The sequence below is a fragment of the Martes martes genome (genome assembly GCF_963455335.1).
Source record: "Martes martes genome assembly, chromosome: 2".
NCBI lineage: Eukaryota > Metazoa > Chordata > Mammalia > Carnivora > Mustelidae > Martes > Martes martes.
In genome coordinates this window covers 177360186-177379392 of record NC_137889.1, presented here as the reverse complement: position 1 = coordinate 177379392, position 19207 = coordinate 177360186, and the positions used below count along the sequence as shown (strand labels likewise).

The window sequence follows — 19207 nt, the reverse complement described above, 5'->3', positions numbered from 1 at the left end:
GTCAAACTGTGCCCGGGCAGGGAGGGAGGTTCTTTTCTTTTCTTTTCTATTATTTTAGAGGGAGGGAAGAAGGGAAGACGTGAGGACCGCAGCACACTGTGATGAAAAGAATAATGGAAAAAGTGGGCTGGCCGCCCCTGGCTTTTCCCGCTGGGGTTGCGGGGGTGGTCTTGGCAGCGGAGGTTGTGGCACCAAGTACCCATCTCTCCTCCCCCTTTTCACGCTCCCCTCCGACCCATTCTCTTCTGTAGCTCTTATGTCAGTTCAGGGTCCCGCGTGTTGTTATTACGTGTGTGTGAGCACAAAACAGTTTGCTGACGATGGGGCTGGGGAAGTTCCTGGCAGAGCAAAGTCTTATTATTTGTTCATCTTGCTGTCAAGAAAAAAAAAAAAAAAGAAAAAGACAAGACAACCCCCCCCCCGCACCCCCTCCACTCTCACCCTCTATCATCACACCCTACACTTGCTCCGTTGGAATAATTCTATAGGCTTAACTCCAATTCTCAGTTTAATTGACATTCTTTGGGGCTATTTGGATGGTGGAACTGAATGTAATTTTAAGTGTATTTTGTTTTTCCTCCATGGCTTTACGAAGAGCGGCAATGAAGACGAAATTAAACACCTACAACGTGCAGTTGCTCCTTCTTGTTTTCTTGGTGTGGGACCCAGCCAGGTGAGACATTTATTTATTGTATTCGACTTTTTGAATTCAGGGTAAACGGTGTGTTTCTTGAATGCTCTCAGTGCTGAGGTAGCCTTTGAGAAGCTGAAGTATTTTGAAGAGTCAATTCCAATGAAAAAAGGTTGTATCAGGAAATTGAACTATGGAGTGGCAGAGGCTGTAAAAAGTTCACTGCTTCTTGTTTTTCGTGATACAATATGAAAGTGATCAGAAACATTTTCTTAAAAAGAAAAGAAAATCTGCAAAAAAAAAAAAAGAAGACATCTTTTGAATGGCATATTCTTGCAAGGAATTGAAGTGGTTAAGTTATATGCGTTTATAATAACACCAAGATTCAGTAAAATAGCCAACAGTTTTTCTTTAAGCCAAACAGAAAAGCACAAGCTAAAATGATTTGATTAGTTAATTTATTTTTTCTTCCTTCTTTCTTTTCTTCTTTCTTTCTTTCTTTCACCTTTTTTTTAATGGTCTTGACTCTTTTGGTCAACATAGAAAACCCAAAGGATGTGTGAGTTTTTAACCTCTAGGTGGAGGTAGTATACAACTTCACAATCACAATAAAACAAAAGCTTGATTTATTAATCAACTTTTCATATTATTGATTTAGAGATCTTTTATTTCTAAAATGGTTACTGCCATAAACAGTACTTATTTTAAACATGTAACTAATTTTGTTTTGCCTATGTTGTACAAACATGAAATTAATTTTTATTGCTTTCAATAACATCATCTTAATTATATTCTTTTCTGATTTTTATCATCACTGGGTATTTTTTATTTACCGTCTAAATTTAGGATATGATTTTCAAAATATTAGAGGACTTGAAATGTAAGAGTTATAAGAATGTTCATGTAACCATTCCTTTAAAAAATAATGTCTTTATTATATCTTTATTTCCTTTTTAATTTTTCATTTTCCTGTCCAAGTAATTGTCAAAGTATGAAAATACTTTCTAGAATTAAGAAGAAATCTCTTCATAAGGCTTATTTTTAATTAGAAAATAGCTCCTCATTTAACATCTTAATATTGAATTTAGAAAAAGAATATGACATGTGATCAAATAACACTTTTCAGTGAAAACCTGTATGTGGAACTTTATGATTAACGTAATTATTGGTTTTAAAATTAGCTTAAGGTAATTAGAAACTTTTGATGCTGGAGTTTTGATGAACTAATTTGCTTACATAATTTTAAAATGTTTACCTTTATACCAGTGTTCTAATATTTTCTCTGTCCTCAAGACAATATTTGTTTGAAGTTGGTTACCAATTTTTTTAATGTATCATGACTATTTTTATTTACTGGCTGTGTAGTGATTTAAATGCAAATGGACTCTGTCAATGATGTTTTATACACTACACCTTGATCAGAATGCAATTACGTATAATCTTTGATTTGAAAGGAGTGAACACACCATGGCCAGTTAATAATCATTGAAGATTCTCAGTGCTTAACCATATTTCCCTTACTAGTTTTCTGTTCTATATTTGACCAGTGATGCTCATGACAGTATTTTATTCTATTATATAAATGATTCTTTTTTGGGGCCAGTAATTTAAATCTCTGAATCATTCTAGGGGGAAAAAAAAATGGCAGTGAAAAGGGACATTCTGTTTTATGCATCCAGTTGCTTCTGCACCAAATTGCTGGATGTCACAAAATCAGGTCTCTGGCTTTCTGATGGAGAAATAATGGAGAAAATCACTGTTTCTAACCCTTTTCTGGCGATATTTTAAGACCATTTGTTCTTTCCGCAAATTTGTCACACACACACACACACAAAAGTAGCGAGGCATTTTGATTTTTAGGCAATCCCTGTCGCTCTCCTCAGAGACCAGTCAGGAGGGGTACTCCTCCAAGGCTCTCCGCAGCCCTGTGTGTGTGTTCCTGTTCCTTTCAGAGCCCACCTCCACTGTCTGGCTACAGCGGAGCCTGGAATACAGCCAGTGGAGTTTCCCTGATGTCTATATTGCACTTGGCCATTGGGTGGAGGTATACCCAAAGTAAGAAAGTAATCTTGGTTTAAAAGAGAAAAATGACATAAAGGAAAAAAAGAAGGCATTTATGAGGAAGATAGAGAAATTTCCTGCCTCCAAGGAGGCGATTTATTTTCCAATTAATATTCATAGCACTGAAGTATTATTTTAGGAGTCATTTTGGTTATTGTACCTTTCTTAATGCAGAATAATAGTACTAATAGTGTCTGCATGTAGTCATCTACAGTCATATTCCAGGTGATGGCTTTTAGGAAAAAAATGAATATTCTACCCTGAATGCTAAGTGATAGAAACCTGAAATAATTTTGACAACAAACTTTCTGATAATCTAGTATTTAGTGTCCATTTTCAGCAGCACGTTTATTTCCTCCACAGATATGCTGGTATTTATAGAAGTGATAAAAGGAGAAAAGGGGTGGCCCTAATAACTTAGAGAGACTTAAAATTCAAACCAAGCAAGAAAAGCATGTTGACACACATATGTATATGTGAATGTGTATGTGTATGTATATATATCAGCTTGTAAAATTATCTGTTTAGGTTGGTGCTGGCTAACATCCAAGAAGATGAGGCCAAAAATAACATTACCATCTTTACAAGAATTCTAGACAGACTTCTGGATGGTTACGATAATCGGCTTAGACCAGGACTGGGAGGTAAAAGTAGTTTTACTTTTTTTAAACTCTCACGAAATAATGCTTTTAAATGTCAGGGGTAATGTTCATATTCTAATACATTTTATATATGAATGCATGTATTAAAAAATCATAAGTAGTAGTAAGTTATATGAAGTAAATATTATCTGGGATTCCTTTTACGCACATACGAGGTATTTAACATATTTTTTAAGAATGCCTAAAGTCATATAGAGTCCAGACTTCCTGCATGAAAAGTTCTTAAATTAGTTTATTTCTTTTTTTTTTTTTTTTTTTTTTTTTTTAAAGATTTTATTTATTTATTTGACAGAGACAGAGATCACAAGTAGGCAGAGAGGCAGGCAGAGAGAGAGGAGGAAGCAGGCTCCCTGCTGAGCAGAGAGCCCGATGCGGGGCTCGATCCCAGGACCCTGGAATCATGACCTGAGCCGAAGGCAGAGGCTTTAACCCACTGAGCCACCCAGGCGCCCCAATTAGTTTATTTCTAATAGCTAAGTTTTTCAAACTTAAAGTACATTAAAATGAAACATTACTGGGAAGCTATGCTTGTATATTATCTTCATATTTTACAGATGCCTATTTTCACAACAGTATACGTAGGAAGAATTAAGATACATTGAAAAACACATCTGGCTTGTATTTCAGCAAATACACAGTTTAGGATTTTATGATGATATTTCTTTACACATACATACGATATTTCTAAAATGTAGCACTGGTTTGGCATTCTTGAAAATTTCAAAGACATTTTAGCTATATATTACCTGTACACCTATATTTATTGGACTGTGACACAGTTTGATTTCAAATTTGAATGTTGATTTTCAACTCAGCAAAGAAAATCTGTCTTTATCTACGAAGAATTAGCCTTGGCTAAAATGTTAATTTTTTAATGTGTTAAATTTTAATTATTCTCTAATTATCCTTAGCTAGGTAATACTAAGGAGATTAGATGAAGGCAAAGTAGATGTATAATTCCTAAACGATTCTGAATCAAAATATTATTACTCATCAATTGTAGCAGGAGCTATATATCTCCATACACACATTTATCACATGTATGTTATACTTATTTGGATGTTTAGTTTAACCATTTATTAAATATTAAGAAAAAATAGTTGAACAATTGATACTAATCAAAGATTTATATAGTTAGGTTATTACTGGCAACTTCGTAATATGAAATTGCTGATAAAGATGTGCATTGACTAAGTGCCTAGATATTTATTTTCTTTGAAAAATGTAGGTAGTGGTTAATGCTATGTATATTTGCCAGTGTATGGTTTGGAGAGCCCAGGAGTCAGAAAAAGTCAGAAAAGACCCAACTCACTAAATAATATGCCGTTTGATGCTGTTAGTTTTTACTAGAATCCCTGAGAGTTATCTCTCACTTTAAAAGAAGTACAGGGAGCAGTAATACACAGAAATATGGCCCATTGTATCATTCAGAGCAAAGTCAATTGTTTAATACACGCTTAGTTTTCTGAAAGGAAAAACTAAAAGAAAAATAATATTTCTTTAGTAGTTAATATTTCTAAAGAGCATGAAATAAGGAATCCCTCTCAATGTTAGCATATGACAATGAGCTATTGCCACACTTACATGGTAGAAGTATGCCCAGCATACATCCGTCATAATTCATGATGGTGGTTTAAGAGGTAGATTGCCCTAAGGCAGATATTTTTCCTAATTTATAGATTTTATTTCTTAAAATAAATAATATGCTGTCAAAAATCTTAATATTTGAGGTAGACCTTGGGTTCTGTATCTGTGAGTTTTTAGAGGAAATATCTACACTGTGGGTGTGAGGCCGGGGGGTAGAATCTGCCTGTTTCAGGACGGGGGTCTTGCTAGTTGGTGCTCATATTTCTTTTGTGATAGCTCCTACATTCCTTTTTACCTCCGTTGTCACCACTCAAATATGGACCCTTGTCACTCTATTATTTGGGTTAAATGGCTCTTTTTGTTTCGTGTCTTCCTTCCCCATTCCTTCTCTGATATTGTACACGCGTTAATATTTCCCAATCAGATTAGTTTTCTTTTATTCTTTTTTTTTTTTAAAGATTTTATTTATTTGACAGACAGAGATCACAAGTAGGCAGAGAGACAGGTAGAGAGAGAGGAGAAAGCAGGCTCCCCCTGGAGCAGAGAGCCCAATGTGGGTCTCCATCCCAGGACCCTGGGATCATGACCTGAGCCGAAGGCAGAGGCTTTAACCCACTGAGCCACCCAGGCGCCCCTGTTTTCTTTTATTCTTACAAAGCTTTCCACATAACCCCTCTCTTGTCTTGATCATATACCTTCAGTGGCTCTTTGGCTTTGGTAGGTGGCAGGAATGGAAGAAGGAATACAGGCCTTGGAGGCCGATCAATCTAGGTGGGATTTCACTTCCATCCACACACAAAGCTGTGTCTTGGCCAGATAATTTCTGTTTCCTTTCATTTAAAGCGGTCATCATATATCTACCCTTCTGCGTTATAGGGTTGTCGAGAGGATTATATAAACAGAAAGTGTGTACGAAGCTGGTGCCACGTAGTAGCGATTCAGCAAAAATCGAGTTCCTCCCTCTTCCCTTAGAGTCCTGATTTGCCAGTCGAGGTTTTCTATGTTCTATTTCCCAGACTTCGTTTCTATTTTGTCTCTCATTCATCCTGTACTTCAATCGTATTTGTTCACTTTCTCTTGATAATCTATTCCTATCTGCTCCCTCGGCCTTTGGTCCAATTATTTTCTCTCATTGGAAGTATTTTTCTCATCCTCTCTGATGATCGAAACCTTTCTTTTTCTATAAAGACCACCTCAACCCTGGTCCTCTAGTAAAGATCTTTCTTAACTGAATTGAAGCACCCAGATTCAATTTTCTCTCTGTTGAATTTCTCCAGCTGTTGTTGGCTCTGTATCTCATTTGGAACTTGTTATGTGCTAGCTTGGATTATTTATTATCTTTTTGTGTGTCTCTTGTTACCTTAACAAGATTGTAAGCTCGTTGAGGCAAGATATTGTATCATAAATCTTCTATGCTCTCAGCAGCTACATATCGATTTGCATATTGGGGCTATCAAATAAATGTTGATTGGTTGCTTAACTTTTCTAGGACCAGTTAATCATCTGAAAAATGGGGCTATTCATATCTAGCTGACCTTTTAGTTAGAATTGTTCAGGTGATATGTCAGGCATCATGTTGCAGGATAGTAGTGTGTCTTAGTGAAGACCTACCTGACTTTAGATTGTGGAGATTGAGGTAAAATCCCAGCTCTGGTACCGAGCAGTCATAGGACCTTTAAATACTCAGCCTCTCTGCGTCCACAGCTGTCATCTATAAAGTGTGATGACTCATACTATTCTTAAAGCATTTGATGAATATGAAATACTATAATATATACAAAGAATTTAGAACAGCGACTGGCATATAGTAGAGAGCTAATAAATGAAGATACCTAGAGGACTTTCAGAAACTTTCTAAATGTACTGTTGTAAATTTAAATAATTATGATTACTTCTGCATCCCAAAGTCTTAGCCTACGTGTTCATATGTCATTTCAAATAGAAAGCCCAAGGAAATTAGTTGCCTCATTATGTCCCAGAAATTAAAAAGAAGGAAAAAATGCATTTGATTCCATCTTAATATATCAAGCTGAACATCTCTGTTGATGAAAAATCTGGATAATTAATCTCAATTATTATTTTCTTTCCTTTATAACTTTAATGTAAATGAGTATGTAGGAGACAGCAATCAGTTTTGGACTTTGAGTTAGAAAAATTGTTCTTTTCACTTGGCTCTACCACGACTAGATTTTACCGTAGCCAAGTGACTCAGGCATTCTGACCCTTGGTATTTTCTTTGGGAAAATGGCAATAATCATATTTTATCTTGAAAGGAGGGTGGTAAATTGAGATTCATATATATGAGAAGGATTATACAATACACTAAGTGCTAAAATTTTAAGAGATTTTATGATTAATAATAGTGTCTCTTTAAAATTTAAGTTAACATCATGCCACTCAACTGCTCAAAATTCTGCAGTCATCCCTCCTTCATTCAGAATAGAAATCATGCTCCTTGTGGTGGTCTCCAAGGCCCTGCATGATGTGTCTCCTTATTCTTTGACCTCACCTCACATAACCCATCTCCTTGCTAACACTGCTGCGGTCACATTGGCTTCCTTTCTCTTCTTTGAATGCCCCAGGATCCTCCTTAGGGCTTTCTCCTGGGCTGTTCCCTCTTCCCTGGGTGTCATTTGACCTCACCTTCTCAATGAGGCCTACCTTGACCAACCAGGTAAATACTATAATCTATCTGCCTCTTAATAATTCTGATCCCACTTACACAGCTTCATTTTTTCTTTTTTTTTTTCTTAGTACTTAGTATCCTTTAATATCTACGATAATTTATTTCTTTATCACTATTATGTCGATTGCTTACTTGTGTCTCTTTTTTGCTGGAATGTAGGCTCATGGAAGTCAGGGATTTGTGTCTGTTTTGTTGCTCGGTTGACTGATGTTTCGTTTATCCCAAGCATCTAGGACAGTACCTTGCAATAGTAAGCTGCCAGATCTTTCTGGATTGAATTTTAATTTTATTCCTTTATATTATTTTATTTTATTTTATTTTATTTTATTTATTTTTACTATTCTGTCATGAAAAGAGTTGACTATAGAACTTAACCTGATCCTTTAATCAGTGGAACAGTTATCATTTAATTAAAACACTGGCCTTCCACTGTTAGCATCAGCGTGTTTTAGGCTGACATCTTGGTGAATTCGGGCTATTATTACACCAGTTACTCAAATCCTGACTTAGTGTGAGCTGTGATTCTGCCTTGAACTGTGTGATTTGGGGTGATTCATTTATCCTCTCTGTGCCTTAATTTACTCATCTGTGAAGTGGCAGGAGAGGATCTACTTATTCTATTTATATTTCACAAGGATATGATGAGGTTAAAGTAAATTAAAATTCTTGAGAAAGCATAATGGGACATGCAATTGATATGTGTTAGTATTGTCAGGAATATGAAGAAAATTCTTCCAGAAGAACATCTTAGGAGGTAGTGCCCTTTGAAAACATGCCAGGAAAATACTGGTAGGTCTCGTGCATTTGGTAGGCTTCCTTCTTGTGACCCTGGAAACCTGAGTTGGGCTTGTCCTGATATGTTATCTACCAAGACCATGCATTTAGATTAGCTAGAACTAATAACTGAATTAATTTTTCCTCTTGTCTTCATTTTAGTCATTAGAGCTAACAACTTGGAGACCACACATGGGTTTTTATATTCCTTAGGAGGCTTTCAAATTATTAACTGAATAAAAAGAGCAGCATTTGTTTTTCGGACCAATTTTATGGGGTCATTGGAAAAATGAATGTGTCGACAGGCCTCGTCCATTTACGACAGCTAATAACATCCACAATGCTCAACAGTGACAACTATTAGAAATGACAAGCCTTGGTATCTAAATTATAGATTCAATCTGGAAAATCTAGATTGAGTACCATGCTTAAATACATTTGGAAAAGCTGTTTTGAGGAGGTTGTACAGATAGATTTTTTTTTTCTTCCATGCTCTTGTTTTATACTCTGAAACCTTGAAGAAACTTTATGCTTAAAACCATGAAAAATATGATGTCAGAGCATAGGCTTAAGGTCTGAGGGTCAGTTTCCAACTTTGCTCTTAGATGTTTACCTTCAGTCTGTAGAGAGATAGATGACAACACGTTTCTATGAAGTGCACAACTCTCAAATTTATAAAAATAAAACATAGACTATTCATTGGGATAAATTGATATAGAAAAATCTGATCTCGTCCACAACCTAAGGGGTATTCTGACCTCAACATAATATCATATTACTTTATAAAGTAACGCTTGAGATCAGGGCCTCTGGATACCATCCCCTTTGGGTTTGAATTCTGCTGCCACCATATGATTACTACAAAACTTTCATCATGCTACTCAATCTCTCCTTGCTTTGGTTTCTTTATTTGTAAAATGGGAGTAAAAATATGTGACTTATTGGTTTGTTGGGGATTTAAATTTTTTTTTTTTTTTTTTTTTTGGACATCTAAATCCTTTGGATAGTATATGGCAAGCAGAGTAGGGACTCCATACATGTAAGTGTTAATGCTATAGCTATTGCAATAAAATGCAGTAGAAAGTACCACCCGGTGTTTCACTTCATGTATAAAAGCTTTGACTTCTTAAAAAATGATAAATTTGTAGTACATATAACCCAGTTTTATTTTATTTTTTAAAAAATTTACTTATTGGGGCGCTGGGTGGCTCAGTGGGTTAAAGCCTCTGCCTTCAGCTCAGGTCATGATCTCAGGGTCCTGGGATCGAGCCCCGCATCGGGCTCTCTGCTCAGCGGGGAGCCTGCTTCCTCCTCTCTCTCTCTGCCTGCCTCTCTGCCTAAAATAAAATCTTAAAAAAAAAATTTACTTATTTATTTGAAATGGAGGGAAAGAGAAAGAAGAGCATGGGGGAGGGGCAGAGGGAAAGGGAGAGAAAGAAACTCAAGCAGAGTCCATGCTGAGCGGGGAGCCTGACTCGGGGCTCGATCTCAGGACCCTTGAGATTATGACCTGAGCTGAGACCAAGAGGACGCTTAACTGACTGCACCACCCAGGGGCCCCCACATAACCCCGTTTCAAAGAAAGGAGAGGTTGTATATTCCTTAGGCAGTCAGTATCATTTTGTGGACACCCCTTTATATATGTACAGAATCTCTGGAAACAAAGCCAGTCACAAAAGAAGTATGACATATGTGTCGCTCTTTGTAATTATTACCATGACATGTAATAATGTGGCATCGTCAGTTCATGGTAGTAAATTTGTCTGTAGGAGAAAAGATATAGTTCCAGAATAAAACCTTACTATGTGACATTAATGATGATTTTAGCGACATAAAACTGATTTTAGCGACATAAAACCAAAAGTGTGTCCATCAACCTTCCCTGGGACTGGGCTAGGTACGTGAATGGCAAAAACTGGGTCTTGCAGCCACAGAGTATGGGTCCAATGCTTGATCGTGTCTTTTGAGGTGACAGGTGATGGAGGCATTGGGACTGAAAGAAAACATGAAGAATAGTGTGAAATCTCTACAGAGAATTGGAAGGGGGGAAAGGAAAAAGTGTGTTGCAAGATGAGCAGGAGAAGAGAGATTGAATGTTAAGAAGTTCTGGTCTCAGATAGAGGCAGAGTCAACTCCAGGTCTACGGCCTCCCCTTCTCTGTAAAGCTGTGACGTTTGGCATTCTGCTTCTCTTTCGGCAGCTGTGGTTGGGGCTGATGTTCCCAGAGAGGCCTGAGGCAGCTGAGAATATCCCCCATTCCTTCCTGACTCAGCCTTCTGGGGTTCCCTGCAGTGTCTGGTGTAGGATAAGCTTTAGAATAAGCTGTAGTCGGCAAAAGAAGATTTCAGAGCCTTTTTATGCTCCCGGCCACCATGTTCTCCACCCATTTTGAGTTTGCCTAAAGATCACAGGGAAAGCTGCATCTGATTATTTCACGAGTGAGAAAATGCAAGTGAGTTGGGGAGATTCCACACAGGTGTGCAGAAGTGCTTTTGATAAAAGTGTCAAGGGTCATTATCATTTGCCACTTCCTGTCTATTTAAAATTACTTGGTGGGAGGCACAAAAGGTAAAAGGCAGAAAGGGGAGGCTCCAAACTGGGTCTGACCTCCAAAAATCAGTTCCTTTAGTTTTGTCTGGGACCTGTTGGATTACTCTCTCTCTTCCATTGAAATAATATGGACTTCATCCCAGTGCGTGCTAGCTTAAGCTAGAAGCATGGTAATGTTAGGTACAGTTTTCTGGATTCTTTTTAATATTTTGAGGCAAGACTAAAGACCGTCCTAGCATTTCTGCACACCCTTTCTAACGCTGTGTTGCTTGTTCACCGCCCATCAGAGAACGGCATTAAGACAGGCTCTTTAGCTTGAGGTAGTTTTGCAGAATTCTTTCTCAGTTTGCTATTTGAACTAGGTACGTAGCTTGTGATTTATTATAGGATTATAGGAAAGGCAGACTGGATACATGCAGCAAGGGTATGCATTAGAGTAGATGGTGACACTTTCTTCCCAAACAGCATCTCTCCAGCAGAATTCAAGGTGACATCACTGAAAGGCATGACCAAGAAAATGCTACTCATGTTTTCATGAACCAAGGCTAATGCTTTGTTTTCACCTTAAAACATACTTGGTGAGCCATTTTTTTTTTTTCTCTCAACCATTGCTTCTAGAAAAGCATTGCCCTCAGTCATATTCTGAGGGATTATTATTTTTGCTTTTTCAGGCACAAGCATGCCTCACTCACTGTGTTTTCTCGCTAGCATTTAAGCTCAGGTGCAGTCGGTGTTTCTCTTTTTACCTCCTTAACACAGTGGATAAATTGGACCATAGGCATGACGGATCCATTTGTTTCAGTGTTATTTTTTGATTGCTACAGCTCAATCATACTGTAGAAATCTATATTAGTAGTGGAGATGGCCAAGTGAACAGCTTGGCCAGTCAGCAATTCATTACTTTTCAATGTGTTAACAGGGAAAGAGTCAAATTAAATTATTCTCGTATTCTGTTTCTTAACACATGTCTATTGAAGGCTTATGATGTGCCAGACATTCTGCAGGATATAAAGATATACAGGATGTGGTATTGGTCTCTGGTGGTTGAAGTCCCTCGGAGGACAGATAAGATAGATACCCTATGATTCTCAAAAGAACTTGAAATAATACAACATGTGTTCCATTATAAGAACATGTTCTTGAAGTTTAGAGAAGTAAGAGTTCATTTTTCTTGTACCACATAACTGGAGTTGGCCAAGTTCTGTATCAATAATCATGGTTCATGTACTCAACTATTTCTTATTAAGGGCCAACTATTTGCTGAGTCTTATTTTAAGTTCTGAAAATATTTTGATGAATAAGACCCGGACTTTGCGGAAATTCATATCACACCGTATTTTGGTTCTTTCTGGCTTTCAAATGTCCTAGACATTTTTCTTTTCTTTTCTTTTCTTTCCCTCCTTATACCGTATAACCACCCTGTGTTTTCTTTATTGAACATTATTGATTGTTTTTTCTCATAGTGAGAAGAGTGATTTTTGATATATTTACTGTCAGGCTGAGAATTTTATCTGTAGAGGAGTATAACATCCAGAGAATATGTCTTTTTGGGTGTGTAGCAGAAGGTTGTTGTGTTAAAGGTATTTACGTTAAGAGTAGCATTCTCAGAGGTAGTAAGGTAAGTGTTAATTCCTGTTGAAACTTCTAGACATTTCTCAGTTCTCTCTTTAAAGAAAATTTTTTTGCCTTATTTTAATTTCTTTTGAGCTGGAGATGAGTTAAATAATAACAAGATATTCCTTGGGAAATAAAAGAAATAAATTACATGATGTGTAATGTAATGAGTATTAAATTTATTTATTTTGAATTTTTAATGGTCTTAACACCATACAGAACACTGAAAACTTGTTTGTAACTTGGGGTACAGATCTTATCATTTAAAAGTAATGTATAAGAATAAAATTAATGTTTAAATTTAAACATACTTTATATAGAAGTTCATCATATTAGGGATATCATTTATGATGAGATGTAAATACCTCAAATTCTCCATAGTTTTTTATATTTTAAGAAACTTTGATTAAATAGTAGTTTTGATATCTTTGCATGTTTTTATTATACTTTTTCAAAAAATTCAAAAACTGGTGTATAGAAATACGAGTCCATCTCCATCTTAGTTTGACATAAGCTATGATGTCAATTTTTATTTTATCTTTCTTATGTGTCTTCTTATTTATTTCAATATTATTATTTCAATGCTTAAAACATGTTAAAAGTATTCACATAAAACTAAAAAAATAGTATACTATCATAAAAGCATCGTTTTAGAAAGTGTCTTTATTAGCCATTTGGGATGCTAGGTTGTTTTTTTTTTTTTTTTCTGGGAACGAATGCCAAATGTAGTGCAAAGATTGTTCCAGGAGCGTGTATGGTGACATTCTTTCTCCTTAAACGTATCTCAGTATTCTTGGAGGATGTGTTTAGTTAGGGGATTGTTAATTTGATTTAAAAACACAATAAAAGAAAACGTATGGCTCTTCTTCTGATATAGTACCCACAGGAAAAATGTATGTCAAAAAGAAGATACTGCTATTTCAGCTATTTTCTGGAGATGGTTAGTAAATTGTAACAGATTTCAGGGATATTTCAGGATATGATATAATGAGGAGTACAATTGGATTTTGTGTCTGAATAGAAGAGTAGAGTTATGTCACAGGATTAAAGAAAGTTGAAGAGAGGATAAGAGTTATAAATGTTTTTTCACAGCATTCCCAAACCTGTATTTAGACTATGTTTCAGGGGGATACCTACAATATTTCAGTAAGTATTAGGGAGACATTTGGCTTTTATTAAAAAGGTAAAAGGATTGGGTGCTTTTAGAATGGTATGTGTTACAAGCTTTCCAGGACAGAGAAGATCTCTGGACTTGAAATGGAGGAGTGATTTGAAGAGGAAGAGGAATGTCATGGGGGACTTTTAGAAAAGGATGAAGAAATAAAAATAAAAAAGGGAGAGGTCCACTTTACCTCTAATTACTCATAAGAAGGTTTTAGCTTTAGAAGCCGAAGATGCTGAGTTACTATTTAGATATTTGGGTTGGAGAGTCCAAATGTGTTCAATTATATGAACTCTTCAAAAGTCTTCACAATAAAAATTAAGCAAATCAGCCATAGTCAGAAAATTAGGGTAAATGGAACAAATTCATTTTTGTTACCACGATTACATAAACACTGCAGTTTCTCAAGAAAGAAAACAGTGGGCTCAAATGCCAGCCGGGTTTACATGGAAGATTAAAGTTTGGATACCAAGAGAGAGGAAGGCTTAATTAAAAGAAAATGGAATCACAAAGCTGGTGTTCAGGTCGGGTAGAGGGGAATATGGTAGGGTAGATTTAATTAGTTATCTAGGGCATGTAAGAGGATAATCACTGAAGCAAAAAAAAAAAAAAAAAAAGTGAGGCTGATGACTGTGCTTTGTAGAATGGCATAAGAATCATCCAACAGATACAGGAAGAAGAGAAACTATAGACCCTTAAGAAAGGAAGTGGGGTGGCCTTGAGGTGATGAAACTGTCATAAAGGAATGGGAGTGAATGTAGAGCCATTTTAAAGGGAGTCATCATTGGAGCATTCCTGGGAGAACAGTAAGTCCCTTGATAACTAAAAATTAAAGCTAAGTATCCTTTCATCGTCTTGAGTAGCTTCTGCCTTAATAATGATAACAGAATTGCAGGATCAAAGATAACTAACAAGAAACTATATATAGAACCACATGATTAGTAGTGCCTATATTAAAGCATGTCAGCATTTAAAATAGATTAAATGTAAAAAAAATGACTCATTATTCTTAAAACATACAAAATCGAGTCATAGTGTCTGAATTCTTAAAGGACCAGGAAGATAAAGTAGTGAGAGTATTTCTGTAGCAGAATTCTTTTCAACTTCCCTTCTTTCAAGGTTCCCAGATAATCTGAAGGGCTCTTGAAGGTGTTTTTGGCTACCAGCATACTGATGGTCTGACTCATAACTTCAGTGGGCAGGGTGGGTCATTTAGGATTTACATTATTATCTGTGAAATAGGGGGGGCTGATGAAAAGTCCCATGGGACCCAGCTGCCGACTTAGAGATACATACATTTAGATGGAGTTCCGCTTGTCACACTGCTGCTGCCTTTGTCACTCTCCTTTGCTGCCACGCCCGATCTAGACTCTTGTCATTTTTGGCGGCAGCTTCTAATATAGGCATCTTACTCTCAGACATCTGATTGCCACCAGGTGCAGAGAGCAGCTGCGGTTCCTGCTTTGGAACAGCTGGGAGGTTAAGCCAAACCCATCAGCAGATCAGGAAAGTGGGCAGGTGCATGGTTAAGTGAGTGGATATGAAAGTTAGTGGGGTGGAAAGCAGATGTCTCTTCAGATCCTTTCCTTTTTAGGGAACTGTGTTGTCATCTGTCATTTCTATAATTTTATCCACTTGGTCTGAGAGGGTGGTCTAACACTTTATCCACTTCTGTTTGAAGACATCAGAAGAAGATACAGTAATGCCAAGTGGCTTTTTATAGTGCAATTTTGGTGCCATTTGGAAATACAGGAGGGAGCAAGCACTGGAATAAAATAAAACATAGGTAAAAGAATATTTATCATAGCCTATACCCGTTAGGGATGTGTTTATCAGAAATTAACAGAAAAACCCATTGACAGTGACTTCACTGGGGGTCAGTTTTACTTGGAAAAAAAAAAAAAAGTCTGTAGGTAGGTGGCTTCACATGAAGACTAAGCTTTTAAGTGATGGCATCAAAAACTCAAGGAACCCAGAGTTTTTGTTTTTCCACTTCCTCTTCCTTAGCATTAGCTTCTGTCCTGCTGTCGCCTCACAATCCGGACATGGCTGCTGCAGCTCCAGCTCTCCTGACCACGGTAAAGACTGGAATAAAAGGAAGGGATGGCACTAGCTCCGTTAGTTCCTTTTATTAGAAAAACAAACCTTCGCAGCTCTTGCAGCTGATTTCCACATTTATCTGATAGCAATTTCAAACTAGGAGAGCATCTGGGACAATTGGAGATCTATTAGAAGGAAGATGCGTTTGATATTCAGTAGGCTTCTAGCAATGCCAGTCACATCTACTGATGCTAATAGAAAAATTACTTAATCTCTTTGTGCCTCAATTTCCTGCTCTGTAAAATGGAAAACATTAGTTCCAATGGTTAGTTGGTTTATCTGAAGTACTTAAAACTTTAATTTGCATATGAATAACCTGGTTAGTGATGATTGTAAAAATGTAGATTTTGATGCCCTCTGTGGGTCTGGAGCTTAGGATGCTGCCTTTGTAACAAGCCCCCAGGTGATATCAATGTTGCTGGTCCTTGGGCTACACTTTTGAATAGCCAGGAGGTAAACTTAGCTAAGGCTACCATATTATACAAGCTTCAGGGGCCTCTGTAAAAAATATAATGCAGTGGAGAGGTTCTTTGCTCAGTAAATGCTGCTGCTGCTGCTGTTGTTGTTATTGTTGTTATTATTATTATTATTACTACTACCACTACTACTATTAGTCATGGTTTACTCTGACAATCAATTAGGAATTCATAATTTCTATTTCCCTTTTTTTTTTTTTTAAAGATTTTATTTATTTATTTGACAGAGAGAGAGACAGCAAGAGAGGGAACACAAGCAGGGGGAGTTGGAGAGGGAGAAGCAGGCTTCCTGCTGAGCAGGGAGCCAGATCAGTCAATGGATCCCAGGACCCTGGGATCATGACCTAAGCCGAAGGCAGATGCTTAAGGACTGAACCACCCAGGGACCCCCATAATTTCTCTTTCTAAAGGTTGTGGTAATACACCTCATTTTATCAGAACATAATCATAGACAAATTTATTCTTTATGATATGCTTTTACAACATTGCTAGTAAATATTAGTTTGACCATTAATTCCTGTGACTATGCTGCATATTATTAAGTATAATTTCTTTAGTTATCAGTACACTATAATTCTACCATATTCTGTAAATAAGAACATATTCCTGTTTAATTGAAAACAACTAATCTCTGACAATTCTATGGTGGTATTTGAACTCTGCTTGATTAAAATGTGTTGGGTATTGCAGCTCTTACTAGTTCTGGCAAAAATAATACTGACATGAAGGTTATAAACTAAGGTAGTATAAATAATTGATTATAAAAAACAAATTTAATCCTTAAATATAGTATTGTGGTAAATAAAATTTTGTCACGTGTGTGATCTCCAGGGTAGAAAAATAATAGAGCTCTCTTCTTGTCGGATTTTCTATTTAAGATGCTTCAAAATTTTCTTTTTGGACGGATGAAAAATGTGATTTCCTTTAAAACGTATTATGCATAGTTTGTATTTGAGTGCCTGCCAGAGACCAGATTATAATCCTGGAGGAACCTAAATTCTTAAATAACTGATTCTATTTTAATTTTAAAAGACACTAAGAGGGAAAAAGCTTTTGCTATGATCGGGGAGGCTGTGATGGCAAGGCAGTGTATAAAAGCATGAAAACCACCATTTATATATGAAAAACCCCTTTATTTTTATAAAAACTCTATGACCTTGAGCGAGCCAGTTAACATCTCAGTGCCTCAGTTTCTAAAATACAAAGAGGAGGAGACTGTAGCTGAGACCTGCAATGTCCCTTCCATCTAAAATTTCTCTCATCTTCTGTGGCGTGTTTCAAGGCAAATAGAGTAGAAAATAAGGTTCTTGGAACAGAAATCTAAAACCAATTTTTTCTTCATTGTGGAGAAATAGGCAGGGTGTGGGCCTGAATACGAGCAAGCAGAATAAGGCGGCGAACCCTCTGAAGTCTAGCCTTCCAAGAAACGTACAAAGGCTGTTTGGTCTTCCAACTGCCAGCAATTAGGAGTTTGTACAAAACTAGGTAGTTCCATTGCATGACAATTTCAATTAAGAGCTTCTCTTAAAGCTGCGTTAAGGTTTGATTAGGAAGTGATTGGTACAGTGAGGTGGTGATAAATGTACAAAACTATATGGACCAATATCAGCGTTTATGTTCCTAAACATTGCTCTCCACTCTCTGTATAGGTGATATGAATGGCAGCATCTGTTCAAAGCCTACCCTCTGTGACTTCTCCGCTCTGCTTGATATTATAGATCTACCCCTTCTTGAAACTCACTGCTGTTCGCTGAGTCTTGGTCTTTCCCCCACTTCTTTATCTATCTCATTCTTTGGTTTCTCTTCATCTTCTCTTTTCTTAAATGTGCCTCCTGCCTGGTTTTGTACTTTCTTTCTTTTTTTTTTTTTTTTTTTTAAAGATTTTATTTATTTATTTGACAGAGAGAGAGATCACAAGTAGACAGAGAGGCAGGCAGAGAGAGAAAGGGGGAAGCAGGCTCCCCACTGAGCAGAGATCCTGATGCGGGGCTCGATTCCAGGACCCTGAGACCTTGACCTGAGCTGAAGGGAGAGGCTTAACCCACTGAGCCACCCAGGCGCCCCCTGTACTGTCAACACTTACCGCTTACCACTTATCACCTTAATGATTTTCTCAGAACAATCTCATTCAGTTCCTTATCCTCAAATATTGACCCATATGGAGATTATCTCTGGTCCTGAAGCTGTTCTCTGATGTGGATTTGCTTGTCGTTGTCCACATGAACTCCCTTCTCTGACCACCCACAGCTTTCAGGAGCAAGTCCAGGCCACTTAAGGTAGTCTCTCCATACTCTGGCCTCTTCTCACTTTTCTCTACTCATTTCTTGCTACAAATCATTACCTTTTACCGACTGGCTTAGATCAACTCTCCTTGTCTCAGTTTTTATCTTTATAGTGCATTTGGCTTTCTTTAGCCTTTACAGAGGCTTTTGCTTCTATTGAGGACAAAGATTATCCTTTCTTCAGTTTTTAGCTCAGATGTCACTACTTTCTAGATGCCTTTTAGTGTGTGTGTGCACACATGTACATTTCTGTGGAACACATCATCCATTACTACATTTAGCATAACATGAGTGTAGTGTTTTGTAACTCTGTGTTCCATCTGTAGGGATCTAAGATCTCTATAGGCAGAGATCTGTGACTTCTTGTCTCTTGTTCTAGCCCCAGTACCACGTGTAGGAGGTAGGTTAGTAATCGTCATACCTGTTGAATAGATGACAAATTAATGATGAACTGTATCCTTTCACATACGAATTTCTTAAACTTCCAGAAACTAAATTCATAATTTTATCACCTAAAGTTGCTTTTCATCTTGTGGCTCATAATGGAGTCCATATTTGTCAATCTACAAGGGCTAAAAATCCATTGAAAAAAGTTTCTCAAATTCCTCTTACTTTTTTCCTG

At 37.0% G+C, this 19207-nt stretch overlaps 1 protein-coding gene across 2 annotated transcripts in view; it reads left to right on the top strand.

Annotated features, from left to right (window-relative positions):
* Window positions 1-581: 581 nt before the first annotated feature.
* Window positions 582-19207, top strand: part of GABRA2 (gamma-aminobutyric acid type A receptor subunit alpha2) — a gene marked incomplete at both ends in the record, with an annotated part of 121428 nt that continues 102802 nt past the window's right edge. For both annotated transcript variants that reach the window (XM_080797311.1, XM_080797310.1), the window contains 2 exons: window positions 582-673; window positions 3221-3336. In XM_080797311.1, the coding sequence (XP_080653437.1) occupies window positions 582-673; window positions 3221-3336 (208 nt within the window). The remainder of the gene's footprint in view (window positions 674-3220; window positions 3337-19207) is intronic.